At 39.3% G+C, this 27,873-nt stretch overlaps 1 protein-coding gene across 4 annotated transcripts in view; it reads left to right on the plus strand.

Annotated features, from left to right (window-relative positions):
* Positions 1–27,873, plus strand: part of LOC124611547 (DDB1- and CUL4-associated factor 11) — a 128,320-nt gene that overhangs the window by 71,117 nt on the left and 29,330 nt on the right. For all 4 annotated transcript variants that reach the window (XM_047140256.1, XM_047140257.1, XM_047140254.1 and 1 more), the window contains 5 exons: positions 2–161; positions 24,693–24,839; positions 24,928–25,109; positions 25,203–25,295; positions 25,376–25,622. In XM_047140256.1, the coding sequence (XP_046996212.1) occupies positions 2–161; positions 24,693–24,839; positions 24,928–25,109; positions 25,203–25,295; positions 25,376–25,622 (829 nt within the window). The remainder of the gene's footprint in view (position 1; positions 162–24,692; positions 24,840–24,927; positions 25,110–25,202; positions 25,296–25,375; positions 25,623–27,873) is intronic.

The raw sequence follows: 27,873 nt of genomic DNA on the forward strand, positions 1-27,873 counted from the left end.
GCGTGGTATGCCTGGCTCAGAGGCCTTCACAAGAGGAGACCGCTGCAGGATTGCAAATTCATATCTTCCTAACAGGATGAGAACTGTTGCAACATATCAGAGCAAGGCTTTTTGCGGTACCTTCTCTCAAGATGGAAACATTTTCCTAAGTGCTTGTCAAGGTAACATTTTGAATTAATATCAGTTCCAAATTAGAAATATACTGCAGCAAATGCTGTTCAGTCATAATTTTTCATGTTTTTCTTGAAGCTGAGCTGACTAGAAATTATAACATTTCACATCACTCATGGCCCCCTACTGTGACAGTAACAACAATCTTGTGGCAGGTTAAAGGTTGTGAATGGCGCTCTTTCAAACTAAATTTTATTTCTCTTGTCAGATTTTAAATTTTATTTGATACTTGTATTACCTTGACAAAATAATGTTGTGAAGTGATAACTTGTTGAATGGTAGTATTGTAATAATTTCCACGAATTTTATGAAAGGCCCGTTTGTGTGTGATGTCTTCAAAATATTAGAAATTAATTAATTTATACACTTTCAGTTGTAAAAACTTGGTTACCTGTCATCCAATATTTGTAAGAAATTGTTTCCTACAGTTAGTCCATCTTGAAATTACCTGTGGTAAAAAAACAAAGGAATTATTTTTATCTATATTTTATAAGTGCACAAATGTATATTTTTGGCTGAACCTAAAGGTATCATAAATTTTGTTTCCTCTCTATTGAGTGTGTTGTACCATGAGCAGATTTTCCCGTTTGGTAAATGTGTAACAGTTCTGTAAATGTGGTTCTGGTAACAGCTCATTTATTGTGTAGTACCAAAAAACTATTTTTAAGATTTCTTGGAAACAGGTGCATTTCAGGTAACCTCTTGCAGTCTGCCCAGCTGTGATATTTGATTTTATGCATGCCATTCTTGGAGCATTAACTTACGGAAAAATTTCATGTGGTGATATATATGTTTACTGTTGTTATGTACCATGGCGAATATAAAATGATAAGATTTCAGTTGTTGTAGGTAATCCATATTTTTTATAACTATAAGAAGTGGTTTTAGAGAAAATGGAAGGAACTGAATAAATTTACAGTAGTTATAGTTTCTTCTCATTTTGAACACACATGCTGGATGTAGATAACAGACACTCAAATAAATGAAAAGGGTGGGAAAAATCTCCAAATTTAATTATGAACTTCTGCTCTCCTACATATCCTGCCTCTAGCAATGAAACTGTGTGAAAGTACACTCCTGGAAATTGAAATAAGAACACCGTGAATTCATTGTCCCAGGAAGGGGAAACTTTGACACATTCCGGGGGTCAGATACATCACATGATCACACTGACAGAACCACAGGCACATAGACACAGGCAACAGAGCATGCACAATGTCGGCACTAGTACAGTGTATATCCACCTTTCGCAGCAATGCAGGCTGCTATTCTCCCATGGAGACGATCGTAGAGATTCTGGATGTAGTCCTGTGGAACGGCTTGCCATGCCATTTCCACCTGGCGCCTCAGTTGGACCAGCGTTCGCGCTGGACGTGCAGACTGTGTGAGACGACGCTTCATCCAGTCCCAAACATGCTCAATGGGGGACAGATCCGGAGATCTTGCTGGCCAGGATAGTTGACTTACACCTTCTAGAGCACGTTGGGTGGCACGGGATACATGCGGACGTGCATTGTCCTGTTGGAACAGCAAGTTCCCTTGCCGGTCTAGGAATGGTAGAACGATGGGTTCGATGACGGTTTGGATGTACCGTGCACTATTCAGTGTCCCCTCGACGATCACCAGTGGTGTACGGCCAGTGTAGGAGATCGCTCCCCACACCATGATGCCGGGTGTTGGCCCTGTGTGCCTCGGTTGTATGCAGTCCTGATTGTGGCGCTCACCTGCACGGCGCCAAACACGCATACGACCATCATTGGCACCAAGGCAGAAGCGACTCTCATCGCTGAAGACGACACGTCTCCATTCGTCCCTCCATTCACGCCTGTCGCGACACCACTGGAGGCGGGCTGCACGATGTTGGGGCGTGAGCGGAAGACGGCCTAACGGTGTGCGGTACCGTAGCCCAGCTTCATGGAGACGGTTGCGAATGGTCCTCGCCGATACCCCAGGAGCAACAGTGTCTCTAATTTGCTGGGAAGTGGCGGTGCGGTCCCCTACGGCACTGCGTAGGATCCTACGGTCTTGGCGTGCATCCGTGCGTCGCTGCGGTCCTGTCCCAGGTCGACGGGCACGTGCACCTTCCACCGACCACTGGCGACAACATCGATGTACTGTGGAGACCTCACGCCCCACGTGTTGAGCAATTCGGCGGTACATCCACCCGGCCTCTCGCATGCCCACTATACGCCCTCGCTCAAAGTCCGTCAACTGCACATACGGTTCACGTCCACGCTGTCACGGCATGCTACCAGTGTTAAAGACTGCGATGGAGCTCCATATGCCACGGCAAACTGGCTGACACTGATGGTGGCGGTGCACAAATGCTGCACAGCTAGCGCCATTCGACGGCCAACACCGTGGTTCCTGGTGTGTCCGCTGTGCCGTGCGTGTGATCATTGCTTGTACAGCCCTCTCGCAGTGTCCGGAGCAAGTATGGTGGGTCTGACACACCGGTGTCAATGTGTTCTTTTTTCCATTTCCAGGAGTGTATATGGTATATGGCTACCATCAGTCATACTTGGATATGTATGTAGAGAGAGAGAGAGAGAGAGAGAGAGAGAGAGGGGGGGGGGGGGGGGAGTGGGAAATAAAACAGACTATAGAACATAAACGTAAACATTTCATTCAAACTACTCTCTATATAGTGGAGATACTGAGTCGCAGAAAGGCTTTTTTGTTGTGTCTTTCTGCAACTTAGTATCTCCGCTATATGGTGAGTAGTAACTATCCTTTTCGTCATATTGTTACATTCCATCCTGTGTTTTCCATTGTTTGATTATTCAAACTACTGTTACTTTGTCAAAATTTGATAGCAAACTTTCTTTACAAGACAGGATAATGTTAGAATATTCATATGCTTCATATTAAAGTCTGCAAGTAAACTTGCAATGTTGTTTTTAAAGTAGTTTCCAGAGGTGAAAAATTGCTTATGCGGGTACTGCCAGATAGTTTTCCATGTAAACCTTTATTTACTCATATCATCTTGAAAGTATGCTTTACTTTGTTATGTACATTAAAGGCTGTTATAGCATAATATACGATGTTTATTTTGAAAAATATTTTAGTTAAAAGTTCATACAACTGGCAAATAATTCCATTGTGACCATTGTTTTTGTGACAAATCACCTAAGACCGGTTTGATTTGTTCAACATTGTCAGGCATTTTACTGTACACGTGCTGTGTCTGCTCACTATACTTCTGCCAGGTAGTTGACAGAATCTTTATCATCAGTGTTTCTGGATTTGGTTTTTAACATTACATATGACAACCATGCAATTCATGTGATGTCCAGATCACAAAATGAAACTGGTCATAACACAGTGAACATTTAATAATACAGCTGAGGTGATTTTCATTAATCATAAGTGTTAGTGTCAGCTATGGTGCTCAACATGATCAAGATTAAATCATTAAGTCATATCTTGTATCTGTACAGCTTTGCCAAAGATTTGAGGGACAGTTGCGATGTTTGCTGTTCTGAGTTACATACAATGTGTATCAAAATCTGTGACTGGGCAGTACTTATGTATTGGTTTCTTTGCATAAAAATAAGAAGAAAAGGTCATACCCACTTGGATATGGAAATTCTTTGTTTCATAAACACGCTTGTCAATTTCTGCATTTTTTGAATGGCTGCCCACATCGTCTTGCACAAAACATTAAAAGTGTCTGCCTTCCACCTTCTTAACACAAGTTTCAGCATAGCACTACGAGTGAGTTCTGAACATAATTGAATACACTACACACAATGTGTCACCAGCTGCAACATGGGGTGCAAGGAGAGACACTTCATAGTTGACAGGGTTTGCAAATCTTCATTTGATATACCTCACAAAAAAGGGATTGAATTGATTTACCAAGAGAGTATAGAGACAAAGGAAATGGGCCACCTCTTCCCACAGAATAAATGCATTAAGATGCACTTTAGTATCCTCTTTGAAATGTAAAGGAACACAATAATGTGTGAATTGTATCATTGGTGTCCTGCTAATAGTATGTTGTTAAAGTAATCAGGCAATGTGTTAAACAAGAAAAGTTTGTTGTTTGCTCCTGCTAGCCGGTTTGTTATTGCAGGGACTCCCAACTAGCCACTACAAATAGTGGCAGCCCCCAGTTGTTAATGAAGAAAATCCATCGTGTGAAGCATCACACATTGATTAATAGGGATATAATTGTGCCCACAATGCTAATTATAATAATCTTGTATCCCTTCTGTTTTTGAGCCCATGGTGTTGCTGCAGTGCTAACACTGGTTCCTGTCAGATCACCGAAGTTAATCATGTCGGGTTGGGCTAGCACTAGGATGGGTGACCATGCTGTCTGCTGAGCACTGTTGGCAAGCGGGGTGCATTCAACTCTTGCAAGGCAAACTGAGGAGCTGCTTGATTGAGAAGTAGCGACTCTGGTCTCATAAACTGACATATGACTGGGAGAGCAGTGTGCTAACCACATGTCCCTCCATGTCCACATCCAGTGATGCCTGTGGGCTGAGGATGACATGACGGCCAGTTAGTACTGTTGGACCTTCTTGGAATGTTCTGCAGGAGTTTAGTTTTATCTATTTTTGAAGTTCCCTCTCTGACCTTAGCAGCAAGGTCGAAAACTTAGGATTCCTTCCACATTGCCACAGGAGAGATTGGAAGGATGTTGTTTTTGCATGAAGATCAGATGACCGAGCTTGTACCTGCTCTAAATGGAGTAGGCAGTCTTGAAACAGTCTCCTATCAGTAAAGTGTGAAACATTCATGTGTATGCCCAGTCACCTAGTGCTAACTTGTGTGTACTGATCCACAACACTGGTAATAATGTTCTCTTCATTGAGACTGGTGCCTCTTGATCACCGTTTGTCATATGTTTGAGAGGCAAAACCATTGTGTTTGCCTAGATGACAGTGGATGCATTATAATGTTTCCTGTTCATAGATCACTGTAATGAATTTGAAACGGTAGTTGAGATGCACATGCAAATGAGACAGTAATCATAATTGACTATTCTGTTTATGTCAGAAAGTAAGAATTTCCAGATCTTTGTTGGTGTATACTTTTCTTCATATTTTGACATAAGGAATGCAGTTCTCTCTCAAACCCTTACTTTCACAGTCCTCTTCTGTTCATTGAGTGTGATACTGTATTCCTGTTGAAAAGGGCTAATATTTGAGAGTGACCAAATTGTAGGCCAGTAATTGTAATTTAGATTTTTTTCACAGTTTTGTAAACTACCCAGAGTGATTGTTTCAGAGTCTACTGGTTGTTTTCTCCATTCTCTGTTAGAAAATTAACTACCTTTTCTGCTGTTGACAAAGTGTCATCACTAATTTTTCCCATTTTCTCTAGTTGGCAATGTTGGATATTTCCATACATCCAGGTTTAATTTCCATTTACATATAACAGAAAGTAAGGCCTGATTTTTAACTGCTCAAAATATGTTGTTTGTACCATGTTGTGATGTTCAGGCAATTCTTTATACAACACTACTGCTTAAATTTTCCTGTTTCAAAGTTTCATGAACTCCTGTGTGAAGGACATCATGGAATGGAGTAAATGTTGTTTCACAGTTGGTTAATGAAAGTAATTTTTTTCTTCAGCACCAGTGATGAAAAAACTGTTCTATCTTTGTAGGTTATTCCCACTGAAACAAAATATTAATTTAATATGATGTGTGTGGTCCTACATATTAGTCTTACATATAGAACAACCATCCTTTCATCAGTGAAATGAGCCTCATGGCATGTACAGGTTGTTACACAGTAGATACAAAGAAGTAAGGTACTACAGGTTTTGCAATAGTCCTCAGTTCCAAATGGGACTCCAGTATTTTCCCAGTCAGTGGGGAGCATAAAATGAATCAATTACATAACTGCATCTGCAAATTTCTGACAAGCCATGGTTGGGGTGCATTATTGCATGAGATACATGACATTCTTGAAACAACACTCTAACCTGCATTTGGTGGGTTCTTTTGATTGCGGTGTACGTAACTGGAAATTAAATTCTGCTGCAGTTTACTCTGAAAAAAAAAAAAATTAGTAATAAAAATGTATATGATAGAATGGGATGAAAGGGGACACTTTTTGTGATCTTTAAATAATAGTCACAAATTTGGAAGAAAATGTGACTTAATGTTTCATCCATATGATGTTCATCAGTATAAGGTACTTATTTATGTAGTTGTACAATTTTTAGTTTAAGCAACATCACATACATTTTTATGAGTAGTGTTTGTCCCTTTTTACCCAACAAATGTGGTGAATTAGGGACATGATATAACTTACCATGATATTTTATTCACTGCCCCAATACGTCATATAGTGGGATGAAAGGGGACACAGAGAAGTTCTCAAAATAAACTGTAATGCCTCAAACTGAATACAGTTTATTTTTAAGCTGACAATACCTTAAGACTAGCTTAAAACAGAAAAAAAGGCTGATGGCTCTGAAATTTAGGAAAGGTGACATAATATTGAAATTTAAAAAAATTCTGTCCACTTTTAGAACCTTCCCGCCTAAGATAATGATGGCACTATTGCATTAAGACATTATAGAAGTTGTTCTTATTTCTGTTAGCTGCCATCTTCCTAATGTTACAGATGTCAAATTCATATCTTGCTTGTCACAAATATTTGGCTGTTTCTTCTGAATATGTTGTGATTTCTGAGGCTGTGGTTACCATGGGACCTAAGAACACTGCTGTTTTTATCTGAACATGTATTGAATTGGCTTCTGTACTGACATGAGAACATTACGTTTCTTGCTTCCAGACATATTGTCTTCCCGCCACTGTCTTATTGGCTGCGTGGAATCAGTAGTTGACACACCCCCTTTCTTTCCTATTGTATGTCACGGTGAATATCGACAAAATTGCAGCATGAAACTCATAAACACACCACTTGTCCTTATTTAGACTTTCATGGTCTCCTGCAGAAATGAATACTATTATTGAGCATTTCTCCAAATTGTTCAGTTCGACTGCAAATAGATTCAGGCAAATTGCAGTTTTAAACATTGTAGATGTTACTAAAAAGCCAAAGTACGCGGTTATTGGTAACATGACGTAATTTGCAGCCGGCTCAAGACTCCCCTCCCTGCACTCGTCTAGTTTTCAGCCAAGCTGGTATCACTGTTCCCCTTCAAAACCTTCTGTTGTGATGTGGTTGAGCAACTGTAAAACACTGACTGCAATATCTTGTAGGGTGCAAGTCAAGTGTAACAACAGCATCTAATATATAAATAAAAGATCGAAGTCATGATTCGGTTGAATTATTGAACTTTCACTCGACTCGCAACTACTGGTATCTGTTAGGACTATCCCCACAATGTGCCATGGTGCTGTAATTTATTCCTGTGATAACAATTAAAGTCAGTTTAATATAATTTAGTTTGTTTGTTAGACATTTCAGTGTGGATTAATTTTCTTTCATATTTCCTCTGAACATCGCCATTGGTATCGTATTTACCAGGTGTTCTAATACGTGAACAGGGACCGAATTTCTCATTTATGACCCACTTAGTGCATCATTTCAGTCTCTCACAATCAAGTAAAATATTAATCTGGGTCCAGAATCAAATAATGTTCTTTGAAGGACATTTCCGCTTCTGAATGTTGTCCTTACTTGGAAAGCAGCAGTAATTTTTGTACACTGTATCCAAACGTATGAGAAATTTCATTGCAAAGCTGTTAAAATACAATGTGAGTTTGTAAGACGATAACATTTAATGCTATTTCTTCCTGGGTTTCACGAAATTGTCAAATTTTAAGCTTAGCAACAAATTGTTGTAGTGGCTAGTTTATGGTTTCTAGCACTCTGAGAGTTGGATGTCACGTGATTGATCGAGCAACGTTGATACCATATAAACCACTTTGGCATATTGGGAAATCTTGAGCCTGTCAAGAATGAATATTGTTTGCCCTCCCTACCCTTCCGAATTCTTCAAAATAAATCTGCACATGACCTCTATAGCCAAAGCTTCATCTGTAAATGTACGATGACCACTATATGCTCTATTAAACAATGTAAAAATGTTAACCTCAGCAGCAGTACTTTAATCTGTGAATATAAAATGACCCCTTATTTTTCAAATGATGAATTTGGGAAAAACGTTGTCTTATAATTGGGTAAATATGGTGGATAATGGATAGGAGATAAACTGATCATGCATCATAATGTATTGCCTGGACCCCATGTTTTTCCATATAAATCTTAAAAGTATTGCCATAGCTATTAAAAATTCACAAGCACAGATTTTCATACCTATCTGTGGGAGGTTAGGATTCTGTATGAGGCTAGGAGAATTATTTTATACCTTTTAGACCAATTTGAAAACATGTTACAGTAAAACAGATATTTTCATTCAGATAATTATTCAAATACACTGTTCATCCCGAGAGGTTAAAGAATCAATGAATGACTGGAAAAAAAATCCTTGGACCATTTTAAGACTGAATCCCAAACATTTGAATTTGTAGTCTGGCACCTATAAACTTAGCCTCTGAGCAGCTGTATTTTAACTGCTGCTGAATTAATATATTATTATTTGTTAATTTTAATGACCAATTGGACTACTTGAGTCACCCCACTTTCAATTTTTTTTAAAGGTTGTACTTTTTGGTGCTTGTGATCCATTCACAATCGTTTCAGGTGTTCCGGTTATAATTTTGGGAGGAAGGAATGGCATACCACACACATATGTTGTACATGCTCTCAAAAACGCAACAGCCCTGGATGCCCCATCGTGTTTCATTATTGTGTTCCTGCTGCAAGAATTTTTGCTCTTGTTGACCAACACCCCAAACCGATTGGTTGCAGCCGAGCCTCTAAGATCAAAGATACCTACTAGTTCCTTCACTGACTCATTGATTGTTACTCGTCACTGTTGATGTCACATCCTTATACACCAGCAAAACCCACAACCTTATTCCTCATACGCCTTACCAACAATACCCTCACTCACAATTACCTTACTTTGAGAGGGAGGTACATAAACAAATCTGCAGCACAACTGTAGGCACCTGCATGGCACCAATGTATCCCACCCTTTTTATGGGACATCCACAGGAAACATCCCTAGACTCACAAAATGTGAAACCTCTTCTGTGGTTCAAATTCACTGATGATATGTTCATGATCTGGACTCATTCCACCACAATGTCAACACCTTCTCCCCAATCCACTTCACTTGATCCTCCTCAATCCAACATGCCACCTTCTAGGACATTGACCTCCATGTCTTGAATGGCTCCATCCTCATCTCTGTCCGTATTAAGCACACTATCATCTGCAGCCCCTGCATTTAAACAGCTGTCACCCCTACCATACCAAAAAGTCACTCCCTTGCCACCTGTGGACAGGATATCTGCAGTGACAAGAATTCCTTTACCCAGTATACTGGCAGTCTCATGAGGACCTTCAGAGACCCACACTTACCACACAAACATAGTCCGCAAACAGATTTCCGGTACCATATCCTCACACACCTGTAATCCTCCCACCAACCCCAAGAATCTAGAATCTGCTTCAGAGATGTGTCCCTGCTCATCACCTAGTATCCACCTGGACTTGAATCATATCCTTCTCCAGAGGTTTAATTATCTTAAACTATGTGATCAAAAGTATCCAGACACCCCCAAAAACATAAGTTTTTCGTGTTAGGTGCATTGTGCTGCCACCTACTGCCAGGTACTCCATATCAGCAACCTCAGTAGTCATTCGATATTGTGAGAGAGCAGAATGTGGTGCTCTGCAGAGCTCACAGACTTCAAATGTGGTCAGGTGATTGATTGTCACTTGTGTCAAATGTGTGTACACAAGATTCCCACACTCCTAAAATCCCTAGGTCCACTGTTTCCAATGTGGTAGTGAAGTGGAAACGTGAAGGGACATGTGCAGCAAAATCATACAGGCCAACCTCGTCTGTTGACTGACAGAGACTGCCAACAGTTGATGAGGGCCTTAATGTGTAATAGGCAGACATCTATCCAGACCACCACACAGGAATTCCAAACTGCATCGGGATCCACTGTAAGCACTATGACAGTTATGTGGGAGGTGAGAAAACTTGGATTTCATGGTCGAGTGGCTGCTCATAAGCCACACATCACAGCAGGAAATGCCAGACGATGCCATGCTTGGTGTAAGGAGTGTAAACATTGGACGATTGAACAGTGGAAAAACGTTGTTTGGAGTGACGAACCACGGTACAAATGTGGCAATCCGATGGCAGGGTGAGGGTATGGCGAATGCCCGGTGAATGTCATCTGCCAGTGTGTGTACGTCATCTGCCAGTGTGTTTAGTGCCAATAGTAAAATTTGGAGGCATTGGTGTTATGGTATGGTCACGTTTTTCACGGACAACCTCTTGTTGTTTTGCATGGCAATATCACAGCACAGCCCTACATTGATGCTTTAAGCACCTTCTTGCTTCCCGCTGTTGAAGAGCAATTCAGGGATGGTGATTGCATCTTTCAACATGATCAAGCACCTGTTCATAATGCACGGCCTGTGGCGGAGTGGTTGCATGACAGTAACATTCCTGTAATGGACTAGCTTGCACAGAGTCCTGACCTGAATTGTGCAGAACACCCAAAGGTGGGATGTTTTGGAATGCCAACTTCGTGCCAGGCCTCACAGACCGACATCGATACCCTTCCTCAGTGCAGCACTCTATGAAGGATGGGCTTCCATTCTCCAAGAAACTTTCCAGCACCTGATTGATCATACGCCTGCAAGAGTGGGAGCTGCCATCAAGGCTAAGGGTGGGCCAACATCATATTGAATTCCAGCATTACCGATGGAGGGCGCCACGAACTTGTAAGTCATTTTCAGCCAGGTGTCAGGATACTTGTGATCACATAGTGTATCATCTGTCATTGTGCCCAGAAGTGAGGGACATCCTTCTCAACCCTCTTAAAGGTATTCTGTTGCTTACTCAACCTCCACATCTCCTGAGTCCATCCCTATGTCACTCCCAATCCTGTCACAGGGCTAATATCACTATGGAAGACCCCGATGGAAAACATGTGCAATCCACCCACACAGCACTTCTTACTCCAGTCCTGTCACAAGCATATCCAGTCCCATCAAAGGCAGGACCACCTGTGAAAGCAATTATGTCATATATCAACTGTGCTGCAATCACTGCACAGCTTCATATGACAACCAGTTGTTCACTAAAATGAATGGCCATTGCCAAAGTGTGTCCAAGTGGCATAACATCCAACATGAGCACAAAACGCTAGAGTTCAGTGGCAGCTTCACATCCCGTGCCATCTGGATTCTTCCCTCCAGCACCAGCTTTTCTGCACTGTGTAGGTGGGACTTACCTTTGCAACACACACTCCACTCCCATAAACATCCTGGCCTGAATCTGCCATAACCCACTGTCCCCACACCCTCCATCCAACAGTTCCCTCTACCTCTGTCCTGTTACCCCCTCCCAATCCACACCACCTCAGCTTCATATTGTGCTGCACAGCACCACCTCTTCCAGTACTCATGTATCACATGCCTAGCCTATACACCTGCCACCTGTGCCTAGCCTGTGCATCTACCAACCACATTACTGATCAGCAAACCCGATACCTCCATCTCATCCACTAGCTACCCATCCCTAACTCCTTCCTGCCTCCCACCTCTTTCTCTCTCAACCAACCCCACACAGTACAACCCTCACCCCTACTTAGTCCACCTGTCAAAATGCAGCCCGGCATTGTATGCCCTGCTGACACAATGTGCACAGGCACAGGATTAATCTCCTAAAAAGCTAGCAAGTTTTCTTTCTATTTTGTGTGCATGCCTGTCAACAGCTCGACATGTTTACTATTTGGTGAGTGGTCTCCAATACTCCTAAATTATTTACATTCTGCCAGAACTTTCTTTTTCACTTGTGCTTGATAATCTTTTTAAAGATATTTAAACTGCAGAACTGGTAATTTTTAATTGTGTATGAAGACTTTATTTATACTGTGGTTTCAAGAGCACCATCTCAGTTTTCTTGAAAGCTATTTGTAATCCTATTTTTAAGGCAATTTTTGGGAAACTGGTTATTTGGGCACAAACTTCTTCCATGTCAGGGGCTAAGGGAGCTAAATCATCTGCAAACTCCAAACAGTTTGTTCTTATTGAGGATTTTGTTTCAGTTTTGATTTTACGTGGGTTTCTTGTACCAAACTGTGGCATAATTGAGGGCTACATTGAAAAGTAGTGGGCCTGATCTGCTAAAACAGTTTTGATTGTGAAGGCTTTTGAAAATTCTTCCTTGAACTTTGTGTTGGTTAGTTTGATGATTTTCATTAATTTGAGATGAAGACTGTATGATCTGATGATTTTAAAAGTGTGGATCTGTGGATACCACATATACTTTTTTTAAATGTATGAGTGAACTAAAGAACTGTTGGTTTCTGTAGTTATAATTATCATGTTATAATTTAGTCTAGACAGCTTCTGTATGGTTGAAATGCTCCTTCACGTTTTCTAATTTGTGGTACCAGTATGTTTTTGATCTTCTTGTAAATTATATGGGAAAAAACTTTTTCAAGTGCAGGCTAGAAGGATCGTTCTTCCGTAATTGTTTGGGTTGGTTTTATATCTTCCTTTTAATAATGGATGGAGTATTCCTGTGATGCAGTGTTCTTGAATTTTCCCTGTGATCCACATTTTGGTTAGATATTGGCAGAGATTAGTGCTTGCAGTTTTTCCAGCATTGTGCCAGATTTCTATACAGATTAGGTCTTCACCATCTTCCTTGCAATTTTTCAGTTCTTTGAATGCGAGTTCTCATTAATGGTTAGTGGATCTATTAGCTCAGAAGGTGTTAAAATGAATCTGTCCACATTGACTTGAAACATTCCCAGTGGGTGATCACAGTTTAAAAGTTTGTTGCTTGAATCTCTGCATTTTCTTAGTTACAGTGAGCTCTTCTTTGTGATTTAACTCCCAGAATTTGCTGAGGTTTTATAATTTTTTGAGACACCATTTCTAGGGCACTTTAAGATGCTTATGTTTTGTTTGTCTCATGATTTTTACATGTGGACTTTTTTTATTTTATTGGTTCTAAATTTTATTCTTATGGCTTTTGGTTTATCCAAACTTCATGTCTTCTCTCTACCGCCTGGTTGCATTCTTCATTCCACCAATTGTAATTCTTCTTGGGCTTTATTGGAGCAAATTCTTCTGCTATAAGTTTTAATTTGACGATCATTTCTTGTAGTGATTTGGTGTTGATAAGCTCTTCCCCATATTTTCTGTAATACCCCAATTTTTGTATTAATTTGGTTTGATTGAATTTTCTCCTCTTTTTATTTGTAGATCAGTTCTTTATCGTAGGTCTTAACTTCATTTCGATCTTTACAACACAGTAATCAGACTCTGTGCATATTGCTCTAAGGCCTTTATTAACATTGTAGATTTCACAGTGCTGAAGTTATCCATGCAGAAATAATCTCGCTGCCATTTGCATTTTCTGGTTTCATGATGTTTACGGGTTCTTAATTTATGAGGTTTCCTTTTCAAGCATGTTGATTTTGAGATAAGTTTGTGGTTCCTACAAATTCTAATCTATCTGTGACTGTTTTTGTTGATTCACTTATGAACTGGCCATTTTCCAATAATGTCGTGTCATCCTCTTTCTGGTCCCAGTTGTGCATTGAAATCATCAAGGAGAATTTAATGTTTGACGGAGAAATGTTTATTAATATTTTGTTGTAGGATGAAAATGTTTGATCCAGTAGACCTCTGGAACTTCTGTTTTTTTCTCTCTCTCTGTCATTTAGGTGCTATTTTTCTGGTTGGCAGGCACATGGGCATGCACCAAGTATGTCTTAAAAGCCCATTTCAAAGTTAAGATTGAGCGATTGAGATTTAAATTCTATAATTGAGTCAATAATTTTGAGAATTGTGAGAAATATATTTCCAAATTGAGGGCATTCCTTTGTAAATTCAGTACCCTTGCAATTTCATAGGGTGTTGATCACTGTTCTTAATCTCTTGAAAGACTGTGATTAGAATTTGTTTGTTCATGATGTCAGTGATGATCTTTAATTTCCCAAATTGATCCAGAGTGTTAACATTGTGCATCAGGAAGAATGAGATCTATTAAGGTTTAATTTTTAGAGAATTTTGCTTGTGTGGTAGGCTGTTGGGTTTTAGACACTCTGATAAGATATAATCTTCTGAATGAATGACAGCTCATTGAATCCAGATGTCTTTTCTGCAATGTATGGTTACAGTTGATAGAATTCTTCTTCAGAAGACCTATTGTTAACTGTCTAAGGTGTCACCTTGAGATGAGCACAAATCCTCAAACCACAATTTTGAATGTAATTCAGGAAGGTGGTGATGAGAGATGGTGATGCTATGAAATTTTGAAAAAGACTAGAAACTGGAAGACATCCTCTGGTCTTGAAATCTAACACCATTGGGTTCGTAAAAAGCAAGAGTTTGCTAATGGAGGTTGATGCGACAAAAGACACAAGTAAGTAAAAACAATGCTAGACTTGGCTCGGGACCCCATAATTGCCATCCACGTACTGCAGAGATTGGAATCCATTGGGAGAACTGAATTAATTATGTTGTGTACATAGTTCCGTGTAGTCAGTGCGTACACAACTTTCCCACTAGAGCATGCCCCGCTAAGCACAACAGTGCTGGCGCAGCGCTCGTCCGTCTCCGCACTACGAGATGGCGCTGTCTTAGAGATGGACCAAATTCTGCTTCCGCCAATCCGCGTATTAATATGTAACGCAGCCAATGAGATTGCTGCTAACGTAGAATCTTTTCTCCTCGCAGATCACACTCGCGTAGTGATACCTGAACGCGCGAGGTATTATAACGAGTGTACAGACCTCCGATTAGTCAGTCTGTACCAGTCTGCATTAGTCTGCACCAGTCTATAGTCAAGTTTCAGTCTGCGCCTAATAAGATTACCATATTCCTGTACGTAGCCATGAAGATAAATGACTAGACACTTTGTCAAGTATCAGAGATATGTGAAAATAAGATTAACGTACCAAGACCAAAGGAACTTCAGATTGTCAATTGTAAATAGCATCCAGAATCAAGTTACGTAATATCTATGATTTTTATTATTTTAATAAATGTGTGTGAAAATTAATCAAGTTCTGTTTAAAGTTGGTCACCGTCCATCCGCTACTCTAAGCATGCAAGTGGCATTTCTATCGTCTGACCTAACGGCAGAAGATAAACACGCCACGATAAGACCACGAGACATATTGCTGACACTCGCCTACTTCATTAGAGCGACAAGTCAAATAATCTGATGGTGTGTGTACTGTAGGTCTTACAGTACGCACACCGCAAATTAGTATAGCCATATTAAATTAGCAGTTTAATGAACATTTATTCACAGGAAAATTTTAACTCTACAAAAATTAATATAAACAGTGGAAACAAATGATATGTGTCATTGTTCTGACAGTTTTAAATTTTTGGCAAAAACAGGTTAATGTTGTTGTCATTGCCAGACATACTGTCTTGTTTTTCAAAATCAGATGCTTATAAACTCACTCTCTCTTATTTATATGATGGACAGTGCCTGTTCTATCTTATACACTAACTAGGCAGCTGCTTAGGGTGCCAAAATGCATAAAGTGGGGAGAGGAGGATGGAATCCTGTGTTGATAACAAGAGTATTTTAACATAATTTCTTCACTGTCTGTTACTACTGTTGTCTCCTAACCACTATAACACAAAAGCATTTGTCTTGTCACCACACATACAGCAGTTACATGTGGGCTTATTTAGCTACGTTGCACACTTGTCAATGATGCTCCAACATCAGCTGATACACCAGTACTGTCTTGCACTTCAGCAATGGAGTAGCTTCTGTCCTCCCCTCTCTGCATTAAGGATAATTCAGTGCTTAAAAAGAGATGAAAACAACAACATTATATCATAATGCATGAGAAGGCAGTAATCGGACACTTTCTCCTTTCCCCTCCATTTATGACAATCATACTCAGCCTTGTAGTGACAAGCACTTAATTTATGACATCTGTTATCCATTAAAGTCAGTAGGTGGAATTATATTGTAAGCGTTAAAAAAATAATTGATTATGTGTCTCTGTGTGTGCTACTATTAGTTTAAACAGTGTGTGCTACTATTAGTTTAAACATTGAAGTGATATTTAGGGGACAACAAGGTTGGTGACTCTGGAATAGACCATCTTTTCTTATTACAATTTCATTTGTATTTCCAGAGGAAGGAGACACGTGTTGCTTAATTCCTTTCAAATGTATGCTGAGATATTATTAGATGTTGTAACAACACTTGATGGATAAATACACTGTATGATCAACTAAAAGCTGAAACCATGCCATTGTAGCATGAGCAAAATAACAGTGTGAAAGTTTCAGGCAGTGTTGGTTGTGAATTATGCTCTATCTTGGGGCTCAAATTTTCAAATGTAACCATTCCTGGCTTGTCTAGTTCATCTATAACTCAATGAAATATTATGAGATATTTGTGTTAGTGGTTTGGTTGATTTGTAAATCAGTAAAATACTGTTAAAAAGTTTGGATATTTTTCTATTTCTGTTTTCAATATATTGGAAGGAAACATTCCACGTGGGAAAAATTATATATAAAAACAAAGATGAGGTGACTTACCGAACAAAAGCGCTGGCAGGTCGATAGACACACAAACAAACACAAACATACACACAAAATTCAAGCTTTCGCAACAAACTGTTGCCTCATCAGGAAAGAGGGAAGGAGAGGGGAAGACGAAAGGAAGTGGGTTTTAAGGGAGAGGGTAAGGAGTCATTCCAATCCCGGGAGCGGAAAGACTTACCTTAGGGGGAAAAAAGGACAGGTATACACACGTACATATCCATCCACACATACAGACACAAGCAGACATATTTACAGACAAAGAGTTTGGGGAGAGATGTCAGTCGAGGCATCTCTCCCCAAACTCTTTGTCTGTAAATATGTCTGCTTGTGTCTGTATGTGTGGATGGATATGTGCGTGTGTGCGAGTGTATACCTGTCCTTTTTTCCCCCTAAGGTAAGTCTTTCCGCTCCCGGGATTGGAATGACTCCTTACCCTCTCCCTTAAAACCCACTTCCTTTCGTCTTCCCCTCTCCTTCCCTCTTTCCTGATGAGGCAACAGTTTGTTGCGAAAGCTTGAATTTTGTGTGTATGTTTGTGTTTGTTTGTGTGTCTATCGACCTGCCAGCGCTTTTGTTCGGTAAGTCACCTCTATTTCTGTTTTGTTTGATATGGAAATGTTTCTTCAATAATCTTCATGGATAGGAATGCTTCAATTTCAATTAAGTTATTCCACTGCAGTTGTTGCATCAAAGTGGAGGTGGAAAGGAAGAAATAACTATAATGTTAATGTGGGTGGGACATGTAGCTAGACAAATGGATAGTAGATGGGCCAAGGAAGGTATTTGATTGATTCCAAGAGATTCCAGGTGACTGTACTGAAGAAGGGTAGATGACATTAGAAAACATTCAGTAGCAGTATGAATGCAGTTTGCTGAATATAGTAATTCATAGAAAATTGTAGAAAGAGTCCTTTATCTAGAAGTATCAAATGGCTAGTGATAATAAGTTGAATTTAAATTGGCACTCCAAATTAAGGATGTTGAGAAAATATTGATACATCGATATTTTTGTGAAAAAAATATATAGATAGATATCAGTGACTTTATTTTATATTATATTTCTTCACAATTTTCGTTAAATATTTGAAGTTGTTCTTTTGAAACTGCAGTAGAGCACAGTTCTACTTTCACTCTGTGAAGGAGTCTTACTACTTTTTGACCTTTCATCACATCCAGTCTTTCTGTTTGACTGTGTGAAGCAAGTACAGATGGCACAAAGTAGTAGTCTGGTTGTACTAGGGAGTGGCAGTGTGAATGGAATAACAAGGTATCTGATGTGAGGAAATAGCTCACCAGTTACAATAAAAATAATTTTTAATGCAAGTAGTGTGCTACTTCTTCACTTGACATTCTTCAAAAACAGTTGCTGAAACTGATAAACATAAATCTAAATGCAAGATTGGTGTTCGCGGTGGGCAGAGACGTGTGAGGGTAAATGCTGACGTAATCGGCGCTACCAACAGAAACTGCAATGTTTAACTTCACCATGCAATTTTGACACTACGAATGCTATGTCACTGGCGTTTGCAGACATGGAAAATAGGGAAGCTGAAATGAAGTTTTCCAGAAAATCTGATATGTGCTGAAACTGAATGATGGACCCATCAGTCACCTTTTATTGTGCCCCTTACCTGCAGTTACCATTGTTAGCAAAGTTGTTATCGTCAAGCATAAACATACATCATTTTCCTTTCAATGCATACTCTAAGGGGGGTAAGCAGGCTGCTAGTTTGTTGATGTACAGAATATATAATAATAAATCAGTACTTAAATACACAGCTCTAAAACTGGCAATATATTTACAATGTGCAGGCGATATTTCTTTTGGCCGATACATTGATATTTTTTCCATTGATATACTGACATTTTTTCCATCGATATATTGATAATTTTTTTCAATATATCGAAGGCCGATGATGATTCTTTTTTTAAATATTGATGTTTCAGATCCCGATATTTTAAAAAGTATGAACAGTTGTACTCTCAGTACTCTTTTTCAGTTAGTTAAATCTTTATTTATGACTTGTCTTATATTGACATCTGAACTGAAATTTTGTAATAAAACCTCTTCTTTATATATAAATCAGTGTCTATTAAGTTACGTTATAACTATCTGTAAAAATAAGCTTGTGTCTTGATTTACTCAGGTGTAATCTTACAGAACAGTCCTTGATGTTCTGCATTGCTGACCTACATTCCATCTGGCCATTTGACAAAAATAATAAAATTCCTATTAAGGTGGAAGAATATAGCAACAAGATTAGATGTGTGTGTTTTACATCAGTGGACATTCTACTGCACTCCATTGTGTAACAGGCTCTTCTTATTCATGTCTGTTTTATGCTTTTTTACGATTTGATAACTAAACACCTTTTTCCAGGTGTAAAATTATGCCCTATCCGGCCCGTCACCTCTTGATCATGTGAACTTTTCTTCACAGCCTCATGGACCAGCTTTATTGTCACATTCCTCTACTGACTTCAGAGAACCATTTGCAACAAGTATAATCATGGAGAATGGACAGATCTAGTGTGTTGACACTCAGATATTGAGTAACATTATTGTCCCAAGACCTCCTTTATTTGGACATCATTTCTTTACTTATTGTTTAACCAGATCTACTCTTAGTAGAGTGACATTTTTCCTCAGAGTTTGATTTGTTTCTTTCTCAAATTCTTCTGTAAATAATTAATTATTCTATAAATAATATAATGCAACAGTCTTAAGATGACATCAGAAGTGTGGTTCTTACAAAAGTGTGAATAGGGCAGGGACAAACCATCCCAAACAAGCACACTTCATTTCTACACCGACTCCTTTCAGGAGCATTGCATATATGGAACTATGACCCTAATTGCGCTGCAATTTCCAAGAAATTTGTGTTGTAATCTGTAGGATATCAATCTTGGTATCTTTGTAGGTAAAGTAATAAGTATCAGTAATTACATGCCTTTTATGATATTGTTAAGACATGAGTGTTTAAAAACACATGTTCTAAAAACATCAGATCCATTTATGACCTGCTGTAGTTCAATAGCGAGCAACCATTAGTACTAAAAATAATTTTCAGAGAGAAAACAAGAAAAGAATGTGATAGAATATTATGTTGCACTTTAGCCAGCTAATACACTACTGGCCATTGAAATTGCTACACCACGAAGATGATGTGCTACAGACGCGAAATTTAACTGACAGGAAGAAGATGCTGTGATATGCAAATGATTAGCTTTTCAGAACATTCACACAAGGTTGGCCCCGGTGGCGACACCTGCAACGTGCTGACATGAGGAAAGTTTCCAACCTATTTCTCATACACAAACTGCAGTTGACCGGCGTTGCCTCGTGTGAGGAGGAGAAATGTGTACCATCATGTTTCCAACTTTGATAAAAGTCGGATTGTAGCCTATCGTGATTGCAGTTTATTGTATCACGACATTGCTGCTTGCGTTGCTCGAGATCCAATGACTGTTAGCAGAATGTGGAATCGATGGGTTCAGGAGGGTAATACGGAACGCCGTGCTGGATCCCAATGGCCGTGTATCACTAGCAGTCGAGATGACAGGCATCTTATCCCTGAATCAACAGATGGAGATGTTTGCAAGACAACAACCATCTGCACGAACAGTTCGACGACGTTTGCAGCAGCATGGACTATCAGCTTAGAGACCATGGCTGCGGTTACCCTTGACGCTGCATCACAGACAGGAGCACCTGTGATGGTGTAGTCAATGATGAACCTGGGTGCACAAATGGCAAAACGTCATTTTTCCGTATGAATCCAGGTTCTGTTTACAGCATCATGATGGTCGCATCTGTGTTTGGCGACATCGCGGTGAGCGCACATTGGAAGCTTGTATTCGTCATTGCCATACTGGCGTATCACCCGGCGTGATGGTATGGGGTGCCATTGGTTACACATCCCGGTCACCTCTTGTTCGCATTGACAGCACTTTGAACAGTGGACGTTACATTTCAGATGTGTTACGACCCGTGGCTGTACCCTTCATTCGATCCCTGCGAAACCCTACATTTCAGCAGGATAATGCACGACCGCATGTTGCAGGTCCTATACGGGCCTTTCTGGATACAGAAAGTGTTCGACTGCTGCCCTGGCCAGCACATTCTCCAGATGTATCACCAATGGAAAACGTCTGGTCAATGGTGGCTGAGCAACTGGCTCATCACAATACGCCAGTCACTACTCTTGATGAACTGTGGTGTCGTGTTGAAGCTGCATGGGCAGCCGTACCTGTACACACCATCCAAGCTCTGTTTGACTCAATGCCCAGGGGCATCAAGGCTGTTATTACAGCCAGAGGTGGTTGTTCTGGGTACTGATTTCTAAGGATCTATGCACCCAAATTGCGTGAAAATGTAATCACATGTCAGTTCTAGTATAATATATTTGTCCAGTGAATACCCGTTTATTATCTGCATTTCTTCTTGGTGTAGCAGTTTTAATGGCCAGTAGTGTATATACAAATGCATTCACCAGAAGTTGGCATCTAACTGTATAGAATGAAGAGATGAACACATTGTTCAGGAATGAACTAAAGAAAAAATGACAGTTTGTATCTTTCATACCATTGTGTACATTTGTTTGGTGGTTGGATAGACAAGGAGACGCACAAGTAGAATTTTAGTGAACTTCTGTGTGGTAGCCACTGTAGTGTGTACTACACATAGGCATTACTTGACCTAATGCAACAGATTCACAAACATCATTTGCGTGACAAATCTGTCATGTCTGTAAATGAGGCACATGAATTCAATAAAAACTCATAGAAAGAGATTTAATTGCGTGGTTGGGGCTATGGCATCTCTCTCGTATCCCCCCCTCCCCCATTTAATTCTGTGTGTCAGTAAATGACTTGTAAAGACCTGCACAATGTTGTCCTAGTGTGAAGGGGCATAGACCCAGTGAAAAAAAAAATTGTTTGCAGTTGTGGAACAACAATTTTCCTGCACATTTATGAATACCATGCAAATTTTTGAATGTATACTTATGTTGGAAGCTCTCTGCTTTTAGTGCTGCCACCATTTATTCACCATTGTCTTCCACACAGAACCCCCCCCCCCCCCCCCCTCCCCCCGGCAATCTCCTCTCCCACTCTTACCTCCCACCCACCCTACCCCTTACCCCTTAATGTTCAGAATGCCCATGACATATGAATATTTGAAATTTACTTGATGTCCTGTTCGAGTCTGCGTTTATGATGTTCGCTTATGTGTAGTTGTTTGTTGAGGTGATAGTGAAAGCAAGCTGGTGTTCATTCTTCTGGAGTAATTGGTGTTTATGGGAACATGTAGTTGGTGGCTTGGGAATTATCAATCAGCATACATGTTACTTTCACTCTCTCTACTTAAACCACTATGGGTTTTCAACTGAAGCATATTTCCATGTTATGTTTGTCTCTGTGTAATATCTTGTATGGCCCTGAATATGGTGACTAAACAGGTGTCAGTGCGGAGCTTTTGCCGAGTGGCACTTTCAGAGTTAAGAGAAGCCAAACTCAAAAAATAAAAGCTAACAGAAAAGAAAAAAAAAAGAGTTGTCAGAAACACAACTGTACTTCAGTATGTTGGAACCTATCTTCTGCTTTCAGTGCTGTCACATTAATCCACGGTCATCCATAAACAGACAGCAACATTCCTTTATATTCTTTCTTGTTACAGGGTCAGTGCTTATAGTTTAAATAACGTCTGCATTCTTTGTACAAGACTGAGTTGGCATGAAGCGTACAGTTCATTAGATATTATTAGTTATAGCTAATGACAGGTGCAAATCTAACGTCATAATATTGGACTTAATGGTTTCCTGTTGTCAAAACTCTATCAAATGCATTACGTCTCTCCTAAACTCGAAAAAGTATTACAAATGATTAACACAAAATATATAAATTTGCTTATCCCCCACCAATGTGTTAATAACAGTAGTTAAAAAGATAAATTTAGCATATTAGATCTTTTTGCAATTGGTGTACCCTTCTTCAAGGGATGACTTAAAAGTTTCCATTATAAGAGCATAAATGGAACTAAATAAATTTTGATTGATGCTTTCTCTTTGTCTTCTCTTCTTCTCTGTGTGGTCTCAACTTTTCCCCACATCTTACAGCCCTCTGCATGAGGGCGTTGAAAGATTTAAGGATTAGCCATTAATAAATATTCTGCTATATTTCTGTAGTGCATTTACAATAATTGAAGAAGATTGCAGAAACAGTGTTTGTTGCTCTTCTGAAAGGCAAGATAACGTCTGAGCTAGGATGTCGGGGTTCTGAAAGGTACAGCAGTTTCTCTTTACTTTCCCTGCTGCAGATCCCCTCCTTCCAGCCTAACAGACAATGTTTATTTGCTGCAGCTTGTTGTTTTTGTCATATTGATATGGGATAGGTTGTGGGTAAGACCCACTTATTGTTGTGGTTTGAGGGTGCTGACATTTTTTAGTGTTTTGGGTAACTACATCATCCCTGAAATATTATTTGTTGTGTGTGAAATATATAAGGACCAAGCTTCCCATCCCTTTTGCTAGTAATTTTTTTATGTGGTGACTTATGTGCTGTCTTTTTTCTTTGGAGAATTTCTTCTTCTTTTATGTCACTCATGCGTTCCTTCTATCACCCATTTCTTAGTGTTACCAGATTAGCTTAGGTCTTCTCTGATTGTCAACATATCAGGTATGTGCAGGGTTTATACAGTCTCCCCCATAGTTAAAATCAGTATCCTCTTTGTCTATCTGCTTTACTATATGACCATAGAACTCCAGGTGTCATTTCCATATGACATCATTCAGGGGTTCAGTTAGGTGACATACTTCCATATTGGTCCTGATCGTCCACCATGGGTCTTCCTAGGTCTTAATATTCTTCTGATAATCATCATACTCTGAGCTCATGTGTGTTGAGAAGGCCTACGTGATATAGTGTGTGTGTCTGCAGCATAAAGTATCAGTGGCTTAACAACTGTAATGTGGTGATGGATTTTGGCATTTATGCTAATATTTCTCTTATTATAGAGGTCTGCGATAATCCTATATACCATTTACAATTTAACATTGCACATCTTAGTGCTTGGTGATGAGGTGTTCTCTTTGGAAGCACCCAAGGAAACAAATTGTTTGCTCATGTTTAATGATGGAGCATTTTCTTACTGCCCTCAAATTTTTTCCAGCTTTTCTCTTTTTGCAAATTTTTCCTAAGTGAGTTATTTTATAGCTGTAGAACATTTAAGGGAAGAAATGAGAACTTGTACTACTTGTGAAGGGTACATACTATATTCTTCATTAAGCCAGCAAGAGTAATCATCTCTCAGCAAATGATTCTACATGGTGCCACATGGATTCTGTACTAACTTGTAGAGTTATTAACTGCTGTCTCTCACAGCAGTATTTGAACACTGTTTTCTTGAAATCACTTATTCCGTATAACGGAGTCCTCAGTACTTTGTACGTGACATCTGTTAGTTTATTATAAAATGTGTGGATAATACTTGGCTGACAGTCTTTTTTTCATTCTAGTATATATTTTTGTGCTGTTGTGCTATTAGAATGAGATGGTACTTTGAAAATGTGCCAAAAGAAAGTTTTAGCTGTGTCACTACAACTTTCCAGCATAATTTAGTTTTGATTTGATAACTAATCTTCTGACACATTATTCTACTCTGCACTTTTTCTTCACACCGACAAAGTAGTTGTTTGTTTTGTCGTACTTTTGTACTAGTTGAAATTAAATAATTTTGATTTTAGTGTAGTTTAGTGTTACAAATCATCAGTAAAATTACCCACTTATCTGACGCTTCTGTTATATTAATGTGTACATTCTGTATGATAAATGTTCACAAGAATTAATATACGCTTATCTTCCTGATTTAGAGCACATAATTCGTATTTGTTTTCAGATCGCAACCTGAGACTTTATCATACAGGCGAGGGAAAATTTAAATATATACGTTCAATACAAGCAAGAGATGTAGGCTGGAGCATACTAGACACTGCTTTTAGCCCAGACAGTAACTACATTGTATATTCCAGTTGGTCTGAATGTTGTGAGTAGCTATCACTTACTTTCCCTTAAATCAAGAAATATTACATTTAAATGAATATGTGGAAAAAAGTGTCATTTTTATTTTGCAGTGCATCTGTGCAAGTTGTATGGAGATTCTGATAATCAAGATGCACTGCCCTTAGGACCACAAGAAAGACGTTTCTGTATTTTTTCTCTCACATTCTCTTGTGATGGACGAGAAATACTTGGTGGAGGAAATGATGGCTACCTTTATGTGTATGACAGAGAGTGCAACCAGAGAGCTCTGAGGGTAATATTGGATAACTGATATAATTCCTTCAAGTTTATGTCCTTTGTGTTACTCTGTTACTTAGAATATAATGAGTAATCATTGTTCTTGCAGATAGAGGGTCATGATAATGATGTAAATACAGTTGCTTTTGCTGATGATACATCACATATTTTGTACAGTGGAGGTGATGATGGGCTCTGTAAGGTAAAATTTTCTATTAACTGTTGTAATTATACATGCAGTAAGTTTCTATGAAGATATTAGGTGAAAATTTCAATTTTTAGGTTTGGGATCGCCGAACTTTAAGTGAACAAAATCCTGTCCCTGTCGGTGTTTTAGCAGGCCATATGGATGGCATTACATATATTGATCCAAGAGGTGATGGTCGGCATTTCATTTCCAACTGCAAAGACCAAAGTATAAAATTGTGGGATGTCCGTGTATTTTCTGGCAAAGATGGTCAGGAGAATACACTTAAGGCTGTGGCTGATCAAAGTTGGGATTACCGATGGCAGAAGGTCCCCAGGAAATGTAAGTTTGACATTTGAAATGTAGGAAAGAAGAAGCCAAAAGAAAAGATACTTTCACTACCTGCCTTCACTTACAAAAACTTTTCACAATACTGTCACATAGTTAATCACATTTTTTGCATTGTAATGTAGATACATTGCACTGAAATATCAGCTTTCTAATCAGTCTTCGCTGATGCCACTATTAATTTCAGTAACATTTTTTGTTTCATCACTGTCAGTATTTTCATCACCCTCCTCCCAGAGTTTGTCGTCCTTCCTACCATCTAGCATTGGATATGCAGCAACTATTGACCCCTTTGGTAACAGAATCTGGTGATATATTGTGCCTTTAAGAGGGAATCCTGCCACACTTTAGGTGGAATGTTGCCAGATGGAATGAGTGCACGAGACCCTCCTAAATGTCAGTTGGAGTAATGTTTGTGAAGACATTCTTCTTAAAGTGATTTCCCACCTCATTGTTTGTAGTTTCCAACTTCAAATTTCCAGTATCACAGTATGTGAGAATGCAGTTTAAATGAGTACAAAAAAATCTAGCTACTTAAGCTATTGTTAAATGGTAAGATGTTGGAAGCTGAAAGCAGCAAGAATATAATAATAATTGGATTATAAGGTGTTGAAGAATACAGTGACAACTCAGTAGACAGTGAACATATCCTTGTTGAACATTTTCACAAGGGATATTATATTTTAAAAAGTGGTTCTAAGAAAATAGTTTGAGAATAAAAAGGGCTAAAATAGAAATGCCTTGAAACTTCCTGGCAGATTAAAACTGTGTGCCGGACCGAGACTCGAACTTGGGACCTTTGCCTTTCGCGGGCAAGTGCTCTACCAATTGATCTACCCAAGCACGACTCACGCCCCGTTCTCACAGCTTTACTTCTGCCAGTATCTCGTCTCCTACCTTCCAAACTTTACAGAAGCTCTCCTGGAGAGGAGAGGTAGGAGACGAGATACTGGCAGAAGTAAAGCTGTGAGAACGGGGCGTGAGCCGTGCTTGGGTAGCTCAGGTGGTAGAGCACTTGCCCGCGAAAGGCAAACGTCCCAAGTTCGAGTCTCGGTCCGGCATACAGCTTTAATCTGCCAGGAAGTTTCATACCAGTGCACACTCTACTGCAGAGTGAAAATCTCGTTCTAGAAATACCTTCTGTTTGAGTGAGCATTGACTAACTGAGAAATGAGTATGTGTGTAATTACAGATTTGGTCCAACAGTTCTATGCATGTGTGAATACCTTACTAAGCAAGTTCTGGGATTTAAAATGTTTTCCTCAGCAGGGAAAGTGATCAGGGGAAGTGTTTACTTGATTGCTTGTGGTGGCTACATTTTACCTACAAGCCATTAATTTTTGGCTGCTTCCATGTGGTTTCGTGAGATGCAGGAAACTATTTTCGAAGTCAACAAAACCAGTATTTCTGTTGGGGAAACTTTGGAAATTGCGCAGTGTTGATTATTTGTGTGGAAGCTTTACTATCAGGGGGAGATCTTATAAAGTTAAGTTTTTAAATATTTAGCTATAGTTTGATCATGTATTTGTTAGTTGTCAATGTTATGACAAAAAATTACAGTAGTGTTGAAGATAGCAGAATGACACAGGACTATGCCATTTTATACTGCTCCATCACATAACTTCTCGACTGCTGAAATGCATAAAAAGCCTATTAGAAATTTAACCAGTAACTAGCAAGAACAAAAAGTGGTTTTTATAACTTTCTGAAATATTTGTTTTCAGACAATGGTGAATATACAAACTTGAAAGAGATTGTTGTGGAATGTAAGTGACAGAAATCTGCCATTGCTTCCATTAGAAAGGGTATGATGGGTTGGCTTAATCCCATTTGTATTCAGTGTACCTCCTATTACTGTTAAGATGGCACTGTTCTGGAAAGAACATGGCGGCAAAAGAGAGCAGGAAGACACTCTGTCGACTTCGTGTTGAATTTGATCGTAAGGTTGGAAAGCTGCTAGTCCAACATATTTTAGACCTGTAATTGCAAGTTTTTGGATTGAAAAGTAGGAACACTCAATGCCTAGAGTATGAGCTGTTTGAGAGAATGGGCATTGATTCATATTTTAATGGTGACAGTTGAATGGCAGAAAAAGACTGCTCGATAGGCTTCTGAAAGTCTGACCCTGAGATAAGTCTACTGCAGCTAGAACAAACCTCTGCAGAATGTGTACAGGCTTTTAATAGGCCACAGATATTAAATTTTTCTCTCACTCTGTGAAGAAGTAGTTGAGAACCATAATAAT

Source organism: Schistocerca americana, chromosome 1, assembly GCF_021461395.2.
Source record: "Schistocerca americana isolate TAMUIC-IGC-003095 chromosome 1, iqSchAmer2.1, whole genome shotgun sequence".
Taxonomy (NCBI): domain Eukaryota; kingdom Metazoa; phylum Arthropoda; class Insecta; order Orthoptera; family Acrididae; genus Schistocerca; species Schistocerca americana.